A 22,629-nucleotide genomic window follows, 5' to 3' on the forward strand; every position below is an offset into this window, starting at 1 on the left:
ATGATGAAGGGTGAAAATGATGATTAAAAAACGTAAACAGATAAAATAGATGATGAAGGAGTGAAAATGATGATTAAAAAATGTAAAGGGGCGAAATAGACGATGAGGGAGTGAAAATGATGATGAAAACACGTAAAGAAACAAAATAGATGATGAGAGAGTAAAAATGATGATGAAAAAATGTAAAGGGACGAAATAGATGATGAGGGAGCGAAAATAATGATGAAATAATGTAAAGGGACGAAATAGATGATGAGAAAGCGATAATGATGATGAAAGAATGTAAAAGGAAAGAAGGGATAATGAAGGAGCGAAAGTAATAATAAAAGTATAAAAGAAACAAGGTGAAAGTGATAAGAAAGTGATGATAAAACAAAGAGGAAGCAAAAGGAATGATATAGAGAATAAAAAGAATAAAAAACTGATTAGTACTGTAACTACTGTTTAGTAATAAAAAAACAATAACAATAAAACAGTAAGAAAGCAAATCTTACCTTAAATTCCTTGAAACTATTTGAAATTATTGTTATCTAAAGAAGACGAAGTTAGTAAAAAGCAAGCAAAAAAAATAAAAAATCTATTTTCAAAACTAACGTGTAAAAAGTATGTAGTACAAATCACCTGGTGAATTTCACCGGTGTAAAATTAAAAATTTTAATAATTTGCAGATCATGAAATTCACCGGAGGTGAATGTAAAATTAATCCTAAAATAAATTAATTTATTTTAAAAAAAGTTTTGGCTTTTTCGCTTCGAAACTCACCAATAACAAACATCCAAGAACTGAAAGTCAAACCCTACAAAATAAAAAAAAATAAGTAAATTAAAAATTTTTTTTTTAAAAAAATTTCAAAGGTTTCACTTCGAAACTCACCAATATCAAACGCCCAAAAACTGATAGCCGAAATCTACAAAATAGAAAAAAAAATCAAAATAAATAATTTATTTTAAAAAAAGTTTCAGCTCTTTCATTCCAAAACTCACCTATATATTTAACACCAGGAACTGAAAGCTGAACCTACAAAATAGAAGAAAAAAACAATCAAAATAAATAATTTATTTTAAAAAAGTTTCGTCTCTTTCACTCTGAAACTCACCTATATATTCAACACTCAAGAATCGAAAGTCAAACCTACAAAATAGAAGAAAAAAAAAATCAAAATAAATAATTTATTTTAAAAAAGTTTCAGCTCTTTCACTCCGAAACTCACCTATATATTCAACACCTAAGAACTGAAAGCCAAAAATAGAAGAAAAAAATTTAAAAAAATTTGATTTTTTTTTTAAAAAAAAAAGCTTCGATTCTTTCACTCTGAAACTCATCTATATACTTAACACCCAAGAACCAAAAGCCAAGATCTACAAAATAGAGAAAATAGAGGGAAAAAAAAATTAAAAAAAAATTTTTTTTTAAAAAAAAAGGTTCAATTCTTTCGTTCTAAAACTCACCTATATACTCAAAGTTCAAGAACTGAAAGCTGAACCTACAAAATAAATAAAAAATATAAGTAAATTAAAAAAAATTTTTTTAAGTTCTGAAGTCAAAACTTACCCATCTAACGTCCAAGAACTAGAAGCCGAAACCTACAAAGTAGAAGAAAAAAAAATCAAATAATTTTTTAAAAAAATTTCATAGTTATCATCTATATATTCAATGCTTAGGAACCGGAAGTCAAAACAATTAAAAATAATTTTTTTTTGAAGCTTTCACCTCAAAACTCACCCATATATCCAACGCGGAGCCAAAATCTACAAAATAGAAGAAAAAAAAAAATTAAAAAAAATATTTTTTTTTAAAAGTTTCAAATTGAAACTTACCTATTGGAGATCTGGTATCCAAATCGGAACCAATTTCTCTACAAAAATAAAGAAAAACATCATTTTTTTTTAAAAGTTTCAAATTTTGAAACTTATTGAGATTCCGATATCCAGTTGATTTCTTTACAAAAAAAGAAAAAAACGTTAATGTTTTTATTTTTAAAAGTTTATAGAATTTTTATTAGAGTCAAATACCCTACAAAAAAATAAAAAAAATTAAAAAAATTAATTTTTTCTAGAAATTTCTCTAATAAAAAATACTAAGTTTCGTAACAAAGTAAACTATTACAAAACTCACCTTTCCACCTATCCAAACTTGTCTGAACATAACAAAATAAAAGGAAATATTAATAAAAATGTTTCCTTCCAAGAAAAAAATTTTTTTTTTTTTAGTAAAACGAAAAAAAAGGGAATTAAATAATGATAAGTATTGTAATTGGATAATGATAATCAAAAAAAATGATGTTTCTTTCTAAAAAAAGAAAGAAAAATGATTTTTTTAAAAAAAATCCAAGATCTATTTATGACGCAATATTTTTTTATCCAACCAATTTTTTTTTCCTGCAAAAAAAAAAAGATGTAACACAATATTTTGGGGGTTTTTTTTTTAGCTTAGAAAAAAAAATATTCGTAGCTTTATTTCTTTGAAGATCATCTAAATCAAATTTGATGTGAAATCCTATTATTTGATGACTAAATTAAACATGCAATGAAAGTGGCACAGGAATGCTTAATTTGTAATTTTATTCTAATGATATCAAAAGAAGCAATTTAGTAAAAGCAATATTTTTTGCTATTTAACGTCTATAGCTATAGCTATATAGCAATAGCAATAGCAATAGCAATAGCAATAGCAATAGCAATAGCAATTGCTATTGCTATATAGCTATAAAACATAGCTATATAAAATTGAACAATTAAAGTTCACGTTGTGCATTTCCGAAACTATGAAAAAATGTATGAAGATCGCACAACAAATTCCATATTGAGCGAAAAAGTGAATAAATATGGAAGATGATCGTCAGAAATTTATCATCCAAAAGCATACTATCGCTAACGAATCATGTATAAAACCATAGCCGAAAAACGGATCCGAATTCCTGATTGCCGATCATCCGGACCCAGTTTAATCGCAGAAAATCCCCTGGAATTCCACGACGATATACGCTTTAGGTAGGAAAGTAGAAACTGAGTCATAACTCATAACTCATTATAAAAGGAGAACTTAGATTTAGATAAAGAAATAGAAAAAATATAAAATAAAGAAGATATAAAATTAGAAAATACCAAAAATAGATTAATTACAAATAGCGTAGAATTAGGTACGAAACGGTAAATTATCTTGGGCCAAATATATAGAGAACATTATTTAATATCCTTAATATAGGGTAATAGTTCTTAGAAATGTAATAATAATTATATATACTGTATATCTAATAACAGGGCGGACATCCTCATATTATCACATTATTGCCGATCATTTTGCCGATCATCTATTTTAATATTATCACATAAAAAATACCATTTTTTTGCAAATTTAACTATATAAATTTTATTTGTTATCAAAATTCATCCAAAGTCCGAAAATTAATGTTTTCAAATCCAAAAATTAACTAAAACCCAAAAATGGGCTGAATTTTAATAATAATTAGAAAATTAAATTATTTTAATGATATTGTGACAACCAGTGATTAAAATATAATTTTTGTTAGTTTTTTAGATTCATCTCGTCAAGACAAACATTTTGATAGTAATTTCATAAAATTTTTACACTAAATTGATTGAGAAATTGCATTTTGAAAATTTCTATTTATTATATAGATTATAACAAATATAATTGCAAGTATAAATTTAGCCATAACTTCTTGATTACCTAAAATTAGGAATGATTACTTCGGCCATTGATTTTAAATCAGTTAAACTATGACCCATAAAAGTTTCAAGTTTCGGCCAAACTTCTGTGACTTCGGCCGAAGCTTTAAAGTCTGATATCACCCAATTTACTATAAGATCGGCAAATGATCGGCAAGGTGATATAAGGATGTCCGCCCTGTTTATATCTAATAAAGAAACGCGTTTATAAAAAAAAATTAAAAGAGTATTTAATAGAGTACTTTGAAATTTTAATTCAAACATGATTTGATTTTTTTTCTCATTGCATTCATTGTACAGTAAATTAACGAATGTGGGTGTAATAAAAATGGTTTAATGATTTTATTTTATTTTTTTAATATATACAATAGGCGTAACCCGTCACGTTGCGCCGGGGATGATACTTGCCCATCAAATAAGAAAGTAATAATAACACACTTATATTTTATTTGCCATGCAGTGTTGAATAAGTCTAGTTTTTACTATTATTATGATGGGATTAGTAGGAAATAAATGTAATAAATTACACAATTTACATGATTATAAAATAACAATGAAATTGTGTGCAAGTGTTATACAGTATATGAAATACTATTAATATTAAATGCAAGTTTTATTTATCACATGAAACAAAATGTTGCAGTACTGTAAAATTTACAAATACAATTTTATATAAGTAGTTTATTGTTACATTGTTACAAAAAAAATCTTTTTTTTTATCTTAAAAAATTGCATTGTGGCATTAAAAAAATACATCCTCTAAAAAAAAAAAATTATCTCACTAATTAATATGAAAAAAAAATTGATCCATTGTTACAATAAATAAATAAGTAATTATCATTGAGCTTAATACAAAAAATTAATGTTATTATTAATAAGAATCGGGAAAAAAAGGAATTAGATCCAAACCTAAATGGGTATTTGGGAAAAAAAATTCGGTTTGAAAGAAAAAAAGCCAAACCGAAAAAGGAAAAGGGGAAAATTTTCTGATTGGAAAAAAAGCCAACCGGAAAAATCAAAAAAAAATTGAAAAAATAAAATGAAAAAAAAAGTTGTGGGGAGGAACAAAGAGAAAAATCGGGTTGAAAAAAAAACCGAATAGGAAAAAGAAAAAAAAATTTGAGGGAAAAGAAAAAGGATAAAGAAGAAATTGGTTTAAAAAAAAAATAAGTACTGAAAAAATTCCGAAAAAAAAGGACAATAATTCGGTCCAAAAAGACCGAAAAAAAAATTCAAAAAAAAATTAATAATGTCTAAAAAAAGACCGAAAAAATAATATAAAAAAAAATCATCTTAAAAGACCGAAATAATAGGATTATTTAATAATAATAATTTAAATGGGAAAAGAATGAAAAAAAAAACAAAAAAGAAAGAAAGAGGAAAAAAACCGAAGAATTTTTTAAAAAAGAAAAAAAAAGGAAAAAAAAAAGGTGTTTCGAAAGAGAAAGAGAAAATTTGAAAAAAAAGAGAGAAACTATTTGTAAAGATAAAGAAGGGGGAACCGAAAAAATTTAGATCGGTTGGAAAAAATAGAAAAAAATTTCCGATTAAAATTTCGTTTAATTATTTATAATTTCTTCAAATCACACTAAAAATTGTTCGTATAAAAAAATTTCTGACTTAAATTCTTGGCAATTTCTTCAGTAAATAAACCGAAAAAATTTCATACGCTGATCTAATCCGAATAAGTTAGCCATAGTCACATGCGTAGGACCCGAGTTATCGCCCAGTGCAAAATGATGACTATTTTGGGATAAATTTTTGTTTATCTCCCCGAATATTAGCGAGTTATATATATAGGCCAGGGGAAATCGACACATTTACTATTAGCTCTACGCATTTCTTTCGCAGGATATTAGCAAATACTTTTTAAATTTTTAAATGAAGTAATTATTATTTTTTATTTTATAATATTTACGTAATCACATTAAACTAATTATTGGATTTATGATTTTTTTTTAGGTGAAATCACTTCATCGATGTTATGATACAGTTTTTATTATGGTATTACGCAAGACCCCGTGAAAAAAGATTATATGTTAATAATAGAATATACGAGCGGTGGAAATTTACATAGTTATTTAAAAAAAAAATTTTATAAATATTAAATGGATCACAAATTAGCTATTTTATGTCAAATTTCAGATGGGTATATATTATTATTAATATTTCTATCAATCTTATTTATGTGAAATAATATTAAATTATTTAATATTATTTATTCTAGACTTAAGACTATTCATCATGAAAATTTTATACATTGAGATTTTATAGTGGAATTATATTATCATTAAAAAATAATCACAAAAAGTGGGTAATTGGAGATCTAGAATTATCGCAACCAGCAGATAATTCGTCGAATAATGAAATATATGGAGAAATACCTTATGTTCGCACCAGAAATATTTCAAGGTGGTGTATTTTCGAAAGAGTCTGACATATATAGTCTAGGTATGGTTATGTGGGAATTAACAACAGGCCGTAAACCATTTTTCAATATTGAGTATGATATTGAACTTGTTTTCAAATGATTGAGGGGAACATCATTAACGTTCCTTTTACTTCTTTTCTTTAGGAAACGACCTTCCTGGTCCTGGATTCGGCTTGGGCTATAAAGGTAAGTTGGGGAGGGTATTTTAGCGTTTTTTTGTCTTTGGGAACATCATTAACGTTCCTTTTTCTTCTTTTCTTTAGGGAACGCCCTCTTGGACTTGAATTTCGGTTTTGGATTATTAAAGGTAAGTTGGAGTGGGGTCATTTCGGTTTCATTGGAACATCATTAATGTTCCTTTTTCTTTTTTTTCTTAGGGAATGCCAACCTGGACCTAGATTTTGGCTTAGGCTATAAAGGTTAGTTGGACTTTTGTTGTTTTTGTCATTGGGAACTCATTAACGTTCCTTCCTCTTTTTCACTTTAGGGGACGCCTGGATTTCGGCTTAGGTTATGAAGGTAAGTTGGGAGACAGGGATTTTCATTCTTTTTGCCATTGGGAACATCATTAATGTTCCTCTTTCTTTTTTTCTTAAGAATGCTTTCCTGAATCTGGATTTTGGCTTGGATTTGAATTGTAAGGGAAGGAGTATTTTATTTATTTTATTTTATTTTTTTTTATTTGGGAACTCTTGCTTCTTTTTTTTAAAAAATAGGAATTTTTGAGATTATTAGTTTTAGGATTTTACAATAATAATAAAATAATAATATAATAAAAATAATAATTTATTTTTAATAAAATTATACAATATTAATTTAGATATAAATAATTATCCATAAATACTATTAACTTTAATTGCATTTTTTAAAAAACATTATACACGTTAAAAAAGTTCAGAGTTCATCCTAGATCTTATTACTGAAAGCAAAATTCCTGCATCAGAAAATAACCTTTCTGATAGTGTGGATGTTGTGGAATGGATAAATAAAATTTCTCTCTCCCAAACTTATATTATCATGGAATGCTAATAATGGTTAAGATTTGTCGGTCTGGTGATGTATTATTAATCATTGCGGCAGTTGGAAAAAAACCCGCTGCGCCCTCGGGAATTACAGAAACATGTGATAAAAAAAAAGAAGTATAAGGAATGTTAGTAACATGTAACATTTCCAACTGAGACAAAAAAAAGTGACATTTACCTATTCCCAATATACCTTTCATAGTCCAAGCAAAATCCCGGCCAGGAAGGTATTCTCTAAAGAAAAAAGCAAAGGAACTTTAGTGACGTTCCGAAGACAAAAAAAAAAAAAAAACACGCCCCTAACTAACCTACATAGCCCAAGCTAAAATCCAGGTCCAGGAAGTCATCCCTTAAAAAAAAGAAGAAAAAGGAACGTTAATGATATTCCAGAGACAAAAACTTCTCTCCCAAACTTACCTTTCATAATCCAAGCTGAAATCCAAGTCCAAGAAGGCGTTCCCTAAAGAAAAAAAAAAAGGAACGTTAATGACGTTCCAGAGACAAAAAAAAACGAAAAATCCCACCCAACTTACCTTTCACAATCCAGGCTGAAATTCAAGTCCAAGAGGGCGTTCCCTAAAGAACGTTCCAGAGACAAAAAAAAAAAGTTTCCCACCCACTCTACCTTTCATAGCCCAGGCCGAAATCCAGGTCCAGGAAGGTGTCTCCCAAATAAAGCAGCAGAAGGAGCATGACTCCTTAAACAAAAAAATAACTATCTTTAACTTACCTTTCGCAATTCAGGTCCAGGAAGGCGTCCCTAAAGAAAAGAAGTGAAGAGCACGTTTAGTAACATTCCCTGTTCAAAAACAACTGAAGTTGTCCAAGTTGTCCAAGTCAGTCCTAGGCCAAGGAGAAGGCGTCCCTAAAGAAAAAATACAAATGGAACGTTAGTAACGTCCCAAAACGAAAGAACAAGGAAAACCAATACTTACCATTCGAAATCCAAGAATCCAAGCTGGTCATTCAAGTCCGAAGTCCAAATTTCTAGTCAGAAGGAAGTAAATGACATTCCAAAAGTAAAAAATATTATTGAAATTCGCAGTCTGTAATGCCGTTGTAACCCTATATTAAAAGAAACTAATCAATAAAAATAAAAAAAAACCCAATTAGAAAAAAACTAACCTTTTTTGGTCTTTTGCCCTTTGTCATCTTATATTATTTAAAAAAAAATTAGTTTAAAAAGCTGTTAGAAAAAAAAAAATATCACCGGATATCCGATGATCCATCTGGTCAATCCGGTGATACAAACGGTCCAGGATATGAGAACCAATTTTTTTTGTTTCGCCTTATTATTCCTATTTATAATTATATGGAACTATTTAGAAGTTGTTGTTTATATAAAACAAGACTACTAGTTGCAGTGCGTATATTTTCTTTATGTAGGGTTTTATACTATAGTTTAAGATAAATAAATACAAAATGGTACTTTTATTTATTTTAAAATTTATTTATTTGAAAATTTCCTTATATATACTATGTACAACCACGCACAAAAAAAAAAAAACTTAAATTTGATTCACAATGAAAATTTTTTTTATGTCGAAAGGTCTAAAGTTGATCATTGCTCAATTAACTTTTCATAATAAGAAAATTTTTTTTTTTTTTATGCAAGAGGGCAGAGGCGAAGTTTTACGTACAGACATGCATATCTATATATGTGTTTCAAAATAAAAAAGGCTCAATTAACTTTTCACAATAAAATTTTTTTTTTTTTTATGCAAGAGGGCAGAGGCGAAATTTTACGTACAGACATACATATTTAATTTGTGTTTCAAATAAAAAATCTCAATTAACTTTTCATAATAAAAAAAATAGATTTTTTTTATGCAGGAGGCGAAATTTTACCTACGGCCATGAATATTTGACATGTGTTTCAATAAAAAATCTTAATTAGCTTTTCACAATAAAAAAAAATTCTTTTTTTATGTACGTACAAACATGCATATTTACACGTGTTTCAAATGAAAAAAAGTATATAATCGCAAATGGACGATATAAAAAAAAAATAATTTCTTTGGAAATAAATTTATATATTTATAAGCAAGCTATTACCAAATGAGTAAAGTAATCGAAATTGAAGTTGACGATGTTTATAAAAATGATGCTGAAAATGATGATAAAAATAATGTTGATGAAAATGGTGTTGATAAAACATTTTCCTTCGATGATAAACGACATAATGGTAAACCTATTACTATGTTAGAAATATCACCAAATGAAAAATACCTTGTTACTTATAGTGAAGAAGATCGTTCAATTGTCGGTTGGAATATTGAAGATATAGATAAGGCTCAACTTAAATTTCATCAAACTGTTGAAGTTGAAGAAAATAATGAACTTTATATTCATCAAGGATATAAATATACAATCAAAAATTTATGCGTTTCTGATGATAAGAAACTTGCTTATATTAATTGTCTTATTAACGTTTATAATTTTAAGAAATCTTATGGTGAAAATATTTATGGTAAGTAAAATTATTTGATTATGTAATTATTAAATTATGGTAATTGATATTTATTTTAATATTTTTTTAGTAATCGATATGAATAATAAAGATAAAAAAATTGCATTAAGTTTTGATAAATCTGGTTCTGTAAAGTATTGTACCTTTAATTTAAAAGGTGAATTTATTTTATATAATGAATATTCCGTTCGTTATTTTGGACAACTTAATTTTATTTGGATTTATTCCACACAAACTAAAAATAACAAATGGGAATGTAAGAGATTATACAGGATACCCAAAGATTATGAAATAATTAGTATATCAAAATATGAAAAAGTTTACCTGTATTCAAATGATTACATTTATGAATGGAATATTAATACTGAAAGAGGCGTAAAAATATTTGGTAATAATGAGGATAAGAATAAGGTAATAAATATTATAAAATTTATTTTCTAATCAATATTAAATTATAATTAAATAAATAAATACTATTTATTTTTTTTAGCTTGAAACAGAAAACATCGGAATATTCAGTAATGATGAAAATTTTATTTTTCTAAAAATCAATGATAAAATCATCGTTTATTTAATCGAATTGAAAATTACTATTGCTTCTTTGGATATAAATGATGGTAACCATTTTTAAAAAATTTTATTTATACTTTAATTATTACTAATATTAAATCATTATTTTTTATTTAGATATTCAACTATATAATTTTATGAATCATACTGGTTTATTTCTTTTACCTTCTTTATTCTATTATACCCCAGATAAAGAAATCAAACATTGCTGGAACAATAAATACAAAACTAGGTTTAATTACACTTTATTTGATAAATCAATTGATAAACCGACTGATGAACCAACTGATGAACCAACTGATGAACCAACTGATGAACCAACTGATGAATCAACTGATGATCAAACAAAGTTTGTGTTTGGAATTCGAAATGGATGTGTTTGGAAATCTAAATTTGACGAAAAGATGCCAAAGACGAACTTTTCAAATTCTGATGAATTAAACAAAGAAAATAATAAAATTGTTGAATGTGATGAATACTTAAATTTTCATCTATTTAATATATATAGTATGGATACTATGTCTACTTTATTTCAAAAAGCCATAAATGATTATAGTTTTGGATATTCAACTGAATTAACTGGAAATTTAATTAAATGGAATATACATATTGGTGACGGTGAAATTAAACTGGAAGTTTTCAAAAAAGGAAAATTAATTAGCACGAGAATTGAAAGTTTTCTTTCTTTTTTTTATCCAGATTATAACAAAAAGAATATCATATATGTCACAATTGATCATAAATTAGTTGCAAGCTCATTATTTAATAATGATGATATTGTTATATTGACAACATTTGGAATTCTTATTTATACTTTTAATGAAAATAACAAATCTAATGATAATGACAAACATATTTTTTTAAACTATTTTTATTCTATGGAATTAACTTTTAATAGAAAAAAAGATATGAAAATACTTCAATATTACAAAAAAATGTTTTCAAAATCTACTTTACCATCACCAAATTATGATAGTTTTAGATCACTAGATGGATGGATTTCAGATGTAAAAAATAATAAGTTAATTCTTTTGAAATATGGAGTTGAATTATTAAAATTTGCAATTATAGAACATAAGTTAGAATTAATTGATGATATTTATAAAAAATGTATGACTTATTTTAAAGAGGATTTAATGAACAATAAGTCATTTTTAAGCATTATCACTTCTGCAATGCCATTACTAGATGAATATTATCCAGAATATATTCTAAAATATTCATCAGAAATGAATATGATCATAGATTCTCCTTTTTATAGTATAGAGCATCAAAATAAAAATTTCCATCTTTATTCTTTTTTTAAATCTCCTCAAATAGCTAATTTATCGAAATCTCTTTTATGGACAAAATACAGTTATAAATTTGGTTATTACAAATCTTATTATTCATTATTGTTAAAATTATTGCGTATTATATTGATAATTATATTTGTTATAACTTTACCCCTTTATTTAGCTACATTTTATATTTTATCAAAATACAATTTTATTAATAATATTTATAGAGAAGAAATATTTTCTCTTACTTATTTCTACATTGAACGTAAAATTTTTAAAAAATATATAACAACAACACCAACAATTACTTTTATGATTCCTTATATTAATTTTGTTAATTATTCAAGAGATTATAATTGGTTTTTAGAATTAATTAAACCTCAACCTAGTCCATTTACTGAAACAATAAATAGAAATATTTACAAAACATGGAATGGAGAAGCATTAATTAATTTTAAATGGAATGCTTATGGAAAATATTATTATGCAATGATTTGGATTTTATTTATGGCTTTGCTTGGATGCTTTACTACTGCTGCAACAATTTCTCAGAAATATATTAATGAAGAAGTTAGACAACAACTTTTTATTGTTTCGATTATACTTGGATTTATTCATCTGATTTTAGAAATTCGTCAATTTTTTTATAAAATTACTGAGTGGTTCAAGAATTTTTGGAATATTTTTGGTAAATATAAATGTTTAATTTAATTATTTTACAATATTTTAAGAAAATAAAATTAATTATATAATATTATAATAATGTAGATATAATTGCTTATGTCCTTTCAATTTACACTTCTATTTATTGGCTTCAAACAAATGATAAGAACAATAATAAGTATCTAATTCAATTGCTTTCTTTTTCATGCTTATTTTTGGATATAAAATTTTTGTTATTTTTTAGAGCATTTGAATATTTTGGTGTATATTTTGCAATAATTATTAGTGTTGGAAAAAAGATTTTTTCGTTTTTATTAGTCTTATTCATTATTATAATAAGTTTTGCACATGCATTTTATATTTTATTATCACCAAAATCTGAATTTTCACTTGATCAATATAATACAAATAGTAATGATGATCCAAATAATCCTTGGAATTTAGCTCCTAGTTATAGTCAAATTGATAATAATGGAAATATAAATTCCAATCCACTTATGATTCAAATTCCTGATGGAAATACAAACATGTTTATAGATGTTAAAACTTCCCTTTTTGCTATATATTTATTTTTAATAGGTATATTTAAATTTTCATAATTATGTAAATATACATAAATATTTTCTAATATTTTTAAGCAATTCTTCTTAACAATAGGTGATTCAAGCGCATTATCCAATTGGACATATACAGAAAATTCATCAATTGCAGTATTGATTGTTTTATTTTCCCTTTTAGTTGTTGTATATCTTATGAACTTGTTAATTGGATTACTCAATATAGCAATTGAAGAAGATAATAATAGAGTCTCATATTTGATGCAGAAGGCAGAGGTAAATAATATTATCATTAATCATTCCATTTCTGTAAATATATTAATATATCTCGATTTTATTTTTAAAGATTTTGGCTGAGATTGAGTTATTTTACCTATTACCAAATCAAAGACGTTGGCATACATGGTTTCCTGAAGTAATGTATGTAATTTTACTTTTTAAAAAAAAATTTAATGTTATGATTTTATTAATAATTATTCAAATTTATTTTTCAAGATATTATTATGCCGATGTTGATAAGACTCGAGTAGAAATTGAAAGATTGATTGAAAAGGGTGAATGGGATACTAAGGAACAGGAACTCACAGAGATGCGGAAAAATTTATTAGTTGAACTTAAAATTAAACATGATCCTATTGACAATAAGGTAATAATGGAGAAATTAAAAATTGATAATGAGGAATTAAAAATTCGCAATGGGGAATTATTGGAGAAATTAAAATCTCATGATGGAAAATTAGATAAATTAGAGGAATTATTGAAAGAAATACATAAAAATAATTCTTAATATTATGTTGGTTTTATAATTCTGTTTGTTATTTAAATAATTCTTTTTTATATGGGTTATCCAATTATTATTAAGTAAAATATATTCTTACTTTTTTTTTACTCAGAATTATTTAAACACTAATGTTAGAGTAATGAATATTTTAAAAAATTCTTAGTTCATAGTTTAAATAAATCTTGATTTTTCTTAACTTATCCAATTATTAAATATAAATTATCAAAATGATGCATATAAGTATAAAACCATCTCCAATTTGCGAAATCAAAATAAAATAATGTAAAATTTTTTATATTCATCTTCAAGACAGTGTTGAAGAAATTAAAGTAATTAAAACTTCATTAGCTTCATAATTTCTAAATTATATAAAAGCTTTTTTGATAATGACATAAAAATCTCATAGATTAATTCCATGGGTTGATTTTGAATATACATATTTTTTTTTTGAGTAGCCACCATAAATATTTAATATATAAACGTAATAAGAGATTGGAAAAATATATTTATTAATACATTTATTAATAGAATTATTATGATTTAGGAGAATCAGTTAAATCAAAAAAATTTTTTTTTTATGATAATAAATAAATATTTCATTGGTAAAAAAAATTTTTTTCTCTTTTTTTTTTCTTTTTTGAGTAGATCACATCTTAGTATTTTATGAAAAGAAGAAATTTTTTAAACATTTAAATAAGAAAAATTATACAATAATAAGGAAATAAAGATTAGAATAAGGTTAATTTTCAAATTCCAAATATAGACCAACCATACTTAATGCTATGCTAGAGGATTAACCAAATGTTAATATTATTACTAATGAAAATCATTAACAGAAATAATTAAAATTGGCTAGGAACCATCTGTACTAATATAGTTGCTTTTTCTCAAAATTCTTGGTGTTGTGTTTTAGGGTGTACTATAATATGGAAATGTCAAATGCAGAAAAAATTCGGCATAAATTCTTTTTATTGGTTAAATTATACGTAATGGATCATAAAAAAAAATAATTCATGGGATGATATCTAAAATTCTTTTAAGTTCATCTACAGTATAATAATATGGGAAAAATTGTTACGACATAAATAATAATAAAGTTGTATTTACTTAATACAATGTTTTAAAATAAAAGCCTATTTATAAATTTATTAAATGTAATGTTGATTGGCATAAAAAAGTATATATATTTTATTGGAATTTTATTATAATTTTGTATAAATTATAAAATTAGATTCACGTGGCACGAAAAGTTGTTAGAACGTAGCCCAAATATTTTATTACGGTGTGATACATGACGAATTTGTGTAATATTAATACATCGGATAATCACTGCGGTAAGACGCATTTTTGTTTAAAAAATATGATTGTGTTTAAAAGATTAAAGGAAATAACCTTAATAATAAATTTTTTTGCCATAATTAAATTATGTAATAGTTTCATATTTCACAAATTAATATAAGATATAATTATTACTAATTATTCTTTGAAATTTTCACATCTGATAACCGATTAACGCGTTAAGTATGACTCCATGTTCTTATATTTTATTTATTTTAATATAAATTTGGGTACATTGTTGCATAATTTTAGCGAGGGATGAGTTTTTTTTTATGATCGTTTAAATTATTATTTAGAAAATTATGATAAAAATTGATTATTGAAATCTATATAACTAAAAAAATTTGTCTGACGTTTGGATTAGTCTCCGTATAAATAATTTGAATTGTGTAACTTGAAATATAATTTATGGTCAAAAACTATTCGATCCGTGTGCATTCCAATCAACCAATCCAATTTCAGTTTACCTTAATCGTTTGATTATTAATTTTTTTTGTCCGATTTTTTTTTTAAAACCGAAAAAAAATTTTTTTCTCTTTTTTCTCTCATTCTTTTCCCGTTTAGGGTTAACTTTTTTTTTCCAAACTGAAAAATTATTATTTTTTTATTAAATAATCCATTTTTTTTTCACTTTTTTGGACCGGATTATTGTCCTTTTTTTTCAGATTCCTTTTTTTCAGAAATTTTCCTTTTTTTAAAACTTATTTCTTTCTTTATCCTTTTTCTTCCCCCAAATTTATTTTTAAAATTTTATTTTCTTTTTCTTTCAATTTACAAAATTATTATTTTTTTAAAAAAAATCAATATAACATATCAGATATAGGAAAATTGACCAGCATTGATAGAAAGATGAGTAAGATTTTTTCAATTAAATTGAACACTGGATAAATAGTTTGATTTTCAAAATCAATTAATTAATTATAAAATATGTAAAAATGTCAATTTTTTTTGGAGAAATTGTTGATTTAATAATAGATTATTATAACCAAATCCATATCCGAAATTGTCTAAATAACTATCAGATTTTTGAATAAAGATTTTAATTCAAATGGTTTAGTTAAATTAATAATTTATCGAGTAAAATGAGTACCAAAAGAATAATAATAAATGAAATGAATAGATTCTAATACATTTAATTATTCAAATATTTTTCCTAAGTTGGTTATAAGTTTAAGATTAACTTAATATAATAAGAAAGAATTATAAAATTTATAATTAATTAATAAAAATATTTGTAGTATTTTTATAATATTAAAGCTTTTTCGAAAATACTTCTAAAAATTAAAAAAAATGAGGGTGAATGAAAAAATAGGGAGTAAATGGAATAAAAGAAACGAAGGGGGAGAAAAAGGGGGAATGAAAGAAACAAAAGGAACGAAAAATATCAAGTGGAAATTTTTAAAAAAAAAAATGAAAAGAATGAAGAGAGTAAAGGGGAATAAAAAAATGAAAGGAACAAAGGATAGTGTAAAGAGAAGTGGGAAAGGATAATGTAAAGGAACGAAAAGATGAAGTGGGAATAGAATAAAAATGAAAGGAATGAAGGGTAGTGTGAAGGAATGAAAAAGACGAAAGGAACGAAGAAGAAATAAAAAACAACGAAAAAAATGAAGGAAGGGAAGAATAAAAAGAGCAAAAGAAACGAAGAAACAAAAAGAAAACAAAAATGGATAAGGGACGAAAGGAGACAAACAGGGGACCAAGTAAAACCAAACCCATAAAATAAAAGAAGAAATAAAGTTAGTAGGGAACGGAAATTACATTTAATAAATAAACAAAAAAAAATAAAAAACATACCTTAGTAGTTGCAGAGAAGAACCGAAAGACCTAAGAAGAATGAAATACAAAATGTAAGAAACGAAATATTAAGAATGGAATAAAAAATAACTGAAAAGAAGAAACGGCCATATAGTGCTGGTCATATCTTAATTGCATAAAAAAACGAAATAAAGGTAGTAGGAAACAAAATGCAAGAAGCATCTTAAAAATGAAAAAAAAAGAAAGAAACGTACCTTGAATGCCGTGCAAAGAAGTGAAAGGACCTAAAGAAAAAAGATTATCCGAGTACGCCCAGGGTGAAAATTAGTTATAATCTTCCTTAATTAATCCAAATTTCATTCTACACCCAAACGTCAAATCATTAATATAAACTATATTATTGTAAATATAATTTATATCATTCTAATATTATAAATATAATTTAATACATATTATTTTATTATATTTATTAGCTAATTATTACCCATATTTAAATTCCTAATTATAAGCAAAAAATTACTGTAACCATCTTTAATTTACTTAGTATTACATAATACTAAAATTTTCTATTTAAACAAACTCATTGGTCCCGGTGCGAAGCAACGGGTGACTGCTAGTTTAATACTATATAAAAATTGTTACAATAATATAAATATATAAACAAGAAAAATTTTTTAGTTACGTTATTTTATGGCTTATATTTGAACTAGTTTTTTTTAATCTTAGTTCCGTCCATAAAATTTAAATGGCTCGTATCACGTTAAAATCTTGTTTGAAAACCGGTATTTTTTTTTATAATTGTGATTTTCGGGAGAAATTAAAACCGAAAAGTTTCTTTCCCATTATCGATAAATAATGGAAACGTTCATCCAGATGAATGGATAAAAGATCTTCAAAATTTATAGACCAATTAGCGGTTTTAATTTTGAACCCAATCGTGTGAAGTTTGCTTTATCATTAGTGGATTCTAATATCTTACTTCCAACTGAAATTGATAGTATTGCTAAACTTCGTAATGTACTAATAGAAGATATTTCTTTTACAATATTTAAAAATACAAATAAAAGAAAATTACAATCATTAAAATATATTCCCGAAAGTAAGGGTGGTGATACTACAAAATTTATTTCAAATTTTCTCAAATTATGTTATAATGCTGAAATTAATGATACAGAAGAACAAAAGAATTATCTTTATAAATCATTTACAATGAATAGTTATTTTTCGAAAGAATTTTATAATAAAACGAAAAATGCGAATTCAATTAATGAATTAATTAAAGGATTTGAAGATATTGTTTTTGATGAATCAAATTTAATTAAAAATGATTCTATTGTAGCATTAAAACATGTTGCTACAGAATAATATTTAAGTTCAGCTGAAAATTTATGTTATACAACTGGAAGTCAGAAACAATTGGTATTACGATTTTTTGTGTATATGAATATTTAGTTACATTTTAGTAATTTTACAGAACTAACATATAATGTATTTTTTCTTGGGTTTTTGTAGGGAGTTTCCAAAATTCTAAACTCTTTATGGAAAATTAAATTTGTTAAAGAATTGATTACGTACTCCAATACTTGTAAAATATTACAACGCGTCAAATCTAGTAATAAATTTCTTGGAATAGACGATAGATTTACCTCTCCGTCAACTAATCACACGGAAGGTAGTAGATTAAAATTTTATTTGTTTAATGCTGTTTCTTGAATCCAAAGTAATATTATATTTATTATTATTTTAGTGAGTAGTTGTAATGATACCTATCATTGTTGGTATACGGATTGGAAATTTAATCATAGTAAATTAGAAAATCATCAAGGATATTTAAAATAAAATGATATTATCAATCTTAGCATTAAGAAATCTACCAAAACTGACAAGTTGAATTTCTACGTAATTATGATATTCAATTTACTATTGGGAATAATACTTATCAAGAAAGTTGTTTGTCATAATGAAAGATTAGGAGGAAACGATGAAGTGAGTAGAAATATTTATTTAACTTCATTTTTTATCATTGAAGATTTAACAATCAATACTTATCCTTTTTTTTAGTGGTGTATTGAGCTTATTAAACAACATATTTTGACCATAGATACTTTGCACGATTAAATAATTTTGATTATTAATTCATTTATTAGTCATTTGTTAGTATACAAATTCTTCAACTTTAATAAATTATACTAAACTTTAAAAGGAATTAAAATGTATTAAATTATTTAGTTGCAATTTATATTTAATACAGAAATTATCTCATGTGGCGTAAATAATTCACCTACTAAGTCCTGGCCTTGAACGAAAATAATGTCATAAAATCATACCATCACATCATATATTAAAATACCATGAAAGATATTCTTCTGAAATATCATTTGACAATGTGCCTTAGAATTGCAGCAGAATGGAAAAAGAATTTTGATTTTATATAACAGAAGAATTTGAGGTAAATTTGTTTTTTGATTATAGTACGTGTTAAGAAAATGTGATTATGGCACAACAGTTCAAAAAAAATTTACTGAATTTGGTAAGCGAAATTGAAAATCGGTATTGCTTTTTAGCCGTTCAATATAAATTTATAAACCACATTTGTTTTTAATCTACACACCTGCTAAGACATTTTTTTCAAGGATAACTCATCATGATCCAATGATCATAGAAAGATGAACCAAAGCTCATTGGAATCGTCATTAAGAGAAATTTATTTCATGTCTCTAACGAAAATTTATTGGCATTTTATTATTTAGAGATTTTTTGAGAATAACTTATCTATCGATCCTAAATATGATTTCAATTAAATGTCAATATCCTGATTTAACCTTCTTTAAAAAATGCTGTCCACCATCATTAGAAGATAATAAAATTTGATTATTAAATATAATTTTATACCAAACTTAATATTTTGTTCATTTGTTTTGATACCAATAATTTCATTGATTATGTGAATTTTTACTAGGAAAATATTGAAAGGCGATCTTATCCTGGTTAGTTAACCTGGACCGTTAAGTTTCCTTATTAAAAAGTTAAATTTTATAACTAGTATAATTAAAAGTTAAAGAATCTATTGGATGCATAACAAATTTAATCAAAAAGTTTTGACTTTTTTAAGTTTGCTGCAATGAATAAAATGTAATTTGATCTTTTTTTACCCTATTAAAACAGTTCTCATCCTCGACAAATAGAAATCATCCGTTAATTCCATTAATTCAAAATTTTGGTATATCGATTAAGTTGTTTTATCTTAGTTCCTCAAAATGGCTTGTATCACATTAAACCTTGTAATATTGCAAATGTTTAAATTTATGCTTATGTAGAAAATCTGTGCGAGTAAGACCGAATATCGGATCCCATTGCTGAAAAATGTGAAACATAAATAGATTAAATAATAATGATTATCAAAAAATCAAAGTAAATATAATCCGTATTACAAGTCAACATAGATAGATACATATATGTGAAATGATCGAATGACTCATACAAAGAAATAATCATCCATCAGAACCTCAAATCTGTTGATTATGATCGCAACTATCAGTTTTAAACTCAACTGATTCACAACAACTTTTCCCACGAAATATTTATATTAAAAAATTCTTTTTCCCACACTTCAATACTTGTAACTTTTTAAAATTTGAATATTTATTATAACGCGTAAACTTTTTTTTTTTATATAAACATTCCTTCTTTTTCATATTTATTATAACATATAAACTTTTTTTTTATTACAAGCATAAAAATATTTCAAGTATTTCAGCTCCTAGTCAAGATATTAACTCCCTATTTAGAAACATATTATCAAAAAAAATATGAGCTTTACTTCTAAGCAACTTTTAGTTATAGTCTTGAAGAGAAAAGTTCAAAATAAACATCAAACTTGAAATATTTATTATTCTGGTAAGTAGAAATGACTAAGCTGGGATGTATAAGGGATTTGTGCACCTAGAGTGCTTCGGTTATCCTCCTCTTCTAGTAGTCTGGTTACCTTAAATGAGAAAAATATAATTTCTCAAGCTATGTCGCAGACTTCTGTATGTGGGGCCTTTCCCTTTGGTGGTGGGTCTCATGTCTTATTATTAATGTGACAGTACCTCTGCACGAGTTTGATCACTCACGATATATCGTTAATGTCAGTTAATAGTAGGCATGGGGGCTTGAATCTGTCTTTCTACAAAGCTTACTTAGTCTTCTAACCTATTTTACTATATATTATTTATTTTTAGATTCCATTCTTTAGCTTTTTACTTTGCAGTAAGGATTGGTATGTTGTAAGATTTTTTGGCTATTAGTTTAATATATAATGAATCTTATTCCTATTAACCTATTATCTATATACCACTGTATGTTTCAACATATATATTTATATTTTGCCATATAATTACTTATTTGTAGGTTAAACAAAAGATAATTTTTTTGTAATAAAAATAATCCCCTTTATGATCTTATACTAAAAATGGTTAAACACAACTTAGAACTTAGACATAACCTCACAGTACTCTGCTGATCTGCTTTATGAGCTGGTTAGGAAGTTACATCAACAGCATATGAAATTTTAAGAGAGGCTGCATGTCGGGACCTTCAAATTTATACAAACAAAATGGCGAATCAAATGAAGAAAAAAAATAAAAGGCCAAATAAATATGAAGTAGGAGATTTATTGAGAATTTCTATTCCAAAAATTGATCGTTCTGGTACAGTTTGTCCTAAACTTCCATGTAAAATAATAAAGATGACAGAAAATAATCAATATCTCTTAGGATCAAAATTTGGAATTATTAATATATTATTATTCACCTGGAGAAAGAGGGAGGTAGTACGCGGATCCTAGGCCATTTAATGATAAATAAATTGTAATATATTTGTAGCACAATAAAATTAATTTAGTATGGAAATATCAAAAATGAATCCTATAGAAAACAGGAGAAATTTATGGAAAAGAGTTAATGGAGATAAATATCAGGTAGAACAATTCAAAATTATTGAAACACTTGGTACAATGTTTTTTCATGAACTCAACAATTTGCCTTCTAACAAAATTTCTGTAAGAAAAGGTACTACTTGTAATTGTAAAGTGAATGTAATAGTCTGAAATGTAAATAGAAAGTTATTGTGGAAGTAGTTGTCATAGTGGTCGTCCATGTAAAAATAAGTGTAATGACTAGATGAATTTGTGAAATAAATATTACAAAATGTCATTTCTTAATCACAATACAATATGCAGCAAATATAAAATCAAAGGTTGTCTTATAAAAAAAATAAAATTCAACGCTCAAAAACACTTTTTCTAAAAATCTGAATGTTAATTCAAATATTCAAATACCTTTTCAATAATTCTAGACATTAAATTCAAGTCTCCAAGTTTAAAATCTATAAAAAAAGGGAAGAAAACATCAGTAAATGTTCTTAAATAATAAAACAGAAGAATTTAACAAAATCACTTCTAAAAATACCTTTTTCAAGGGTTTTAAACGTTTATTTTAAGATTTTAAACATAAAAGTGTCTTAAGAATTTTAATAATATTTTATGTTTTTAATTTTACGCTTAAAAAAATATTTTTGTGTTACAAGATTAGGTAATGATTAACGCATGTCAGATGATAATTTACTAATGTCAGTTATCTATTGACGCAAATCGCACACCTGAATTCTTTTTTGGTATTTTGTTCTATTTTTCTTATATGGACACAGAACTGAGGGGAATATAAAAAAATAGATACTAATTTTACCCAAAGAAAAAGACTATACTAATATATAAGTTACCTAAAGAGTCATCTTACCCGCTATTTACAAAAGAAATTAAAATTTTTTATTCAATTATATCTGATATGCAGAATAATTATCATTAAAAAGTCACGTGAATGTTGGCAATTCGAAGAGTGAGATGACTAGTGAGAAAAATTTTGAGATTAAAACTTTTATGTAGTTGTACTCGATTTTCAAATGGTTTGTCATAAAAAATTCTTATAATTTAACTATTTATACTGAAGTTCTAAAATGAATGGCAGATGTCTGGCAATTTATTTATAACTATAAACTAAGCTAACTTCTATTTTCCATAACATATTCCATC

At 25.3% G+C, this 22,629-nt stretch overlaps 3 protein-coding genes across 3 annotated transcripts; 2 read left to right on the forward strand and 1 right to left on the reverse strand.

Moving 5' to 3' along the window:
* Positions 1-526: 526 nt before the first annotated feature.
* Positions 527-2,145, reverse strand: OCT59_024666 (uncharacterized protein; the record flags this gene model as incomplete). Its single annotated transcript, XM_066133135.1, has 12 exons — positions 527-530; positions 622-705; positions 763-796; positions 874-893; positions 999-1,017; positions 1,097-1,131; positions 1,331-1,358; positions 1,449-1,483; positions 1,552-1,583; positions 1,723-1,748; positions 1,818-1,938; positions 2,116-2,145. 12 exons carry the CDS (start codon positions 2,143-2,145, stop codon positions 527-529), a joined length of 468 nt encoding a protein of 155 aa, XP_065991591.1.
* A 7,055-nt stretch (positions 2,146-9,200) lies between these two features.
* Positions 9,201-13,469, forward strand: OCT59_024667 (uncharacterized protein; the record flags this gene model as incomplete). The annotated part of the gene is made up of 9 exons (XM_066133138.1): positions 9,201-9,612; positions 9,683-10,023; positions 10,103-10,229; positions 10,300-11,727; positions 12,231-12,303; positions 12,538-12,704; positions 12,909-12,958; positions 13,029-13,102; positions 13,178-13,469. The coding sequence occupies 9 exons, from the start codon at positions 9,201-9,203 to the stop codon at positions 13,467-13,469; spliced, it is 2,964 nt and encodes a 987-aa protein (XP_065991592.1).
* Positions 13,470-17,304: 3,835 nt separating this feature from the next.
* OCT59_024668 (uncharacterized protein) lies at positions 17,305-18,677 on the forward strand (the record flags this gene model as incomplete). The annotated part of the gene is made up of 7 exons (XM_066133145.1): positions 17,305-17,341; positions 17,521-17,909; positions 17,970-17,978; positions 18,072-18,231; positions 18,307-18,337; positions 18,419-18,545; positions 18,621-18,677. The coding sequence occupies 7 exons, from the start codon at positions 17,305-17,307 to the stop codon at positions 18,675-18,677; spliced, it is 810 nt and encodes a 269-aa protein (XP_065991593.1).
* Between the last annotated feature and the right edge of the window lie 3,952 nt (positions 18,678-22,629).

This window comes from Rhizophagus irregularis, chromosome 5 (assembly GCF_026210795.1).
Source record: "Rhizophagus irregularis chromosome 5, complete sequence".
Classification (NCBI taxonomy): domain Eukaryota; kingdom Fungi; phylum Glomeromycota; class Glomeromycetes; order Glomerales; family Glomeraceae; genus Rhizophagus; species Rhizophagus irregularis.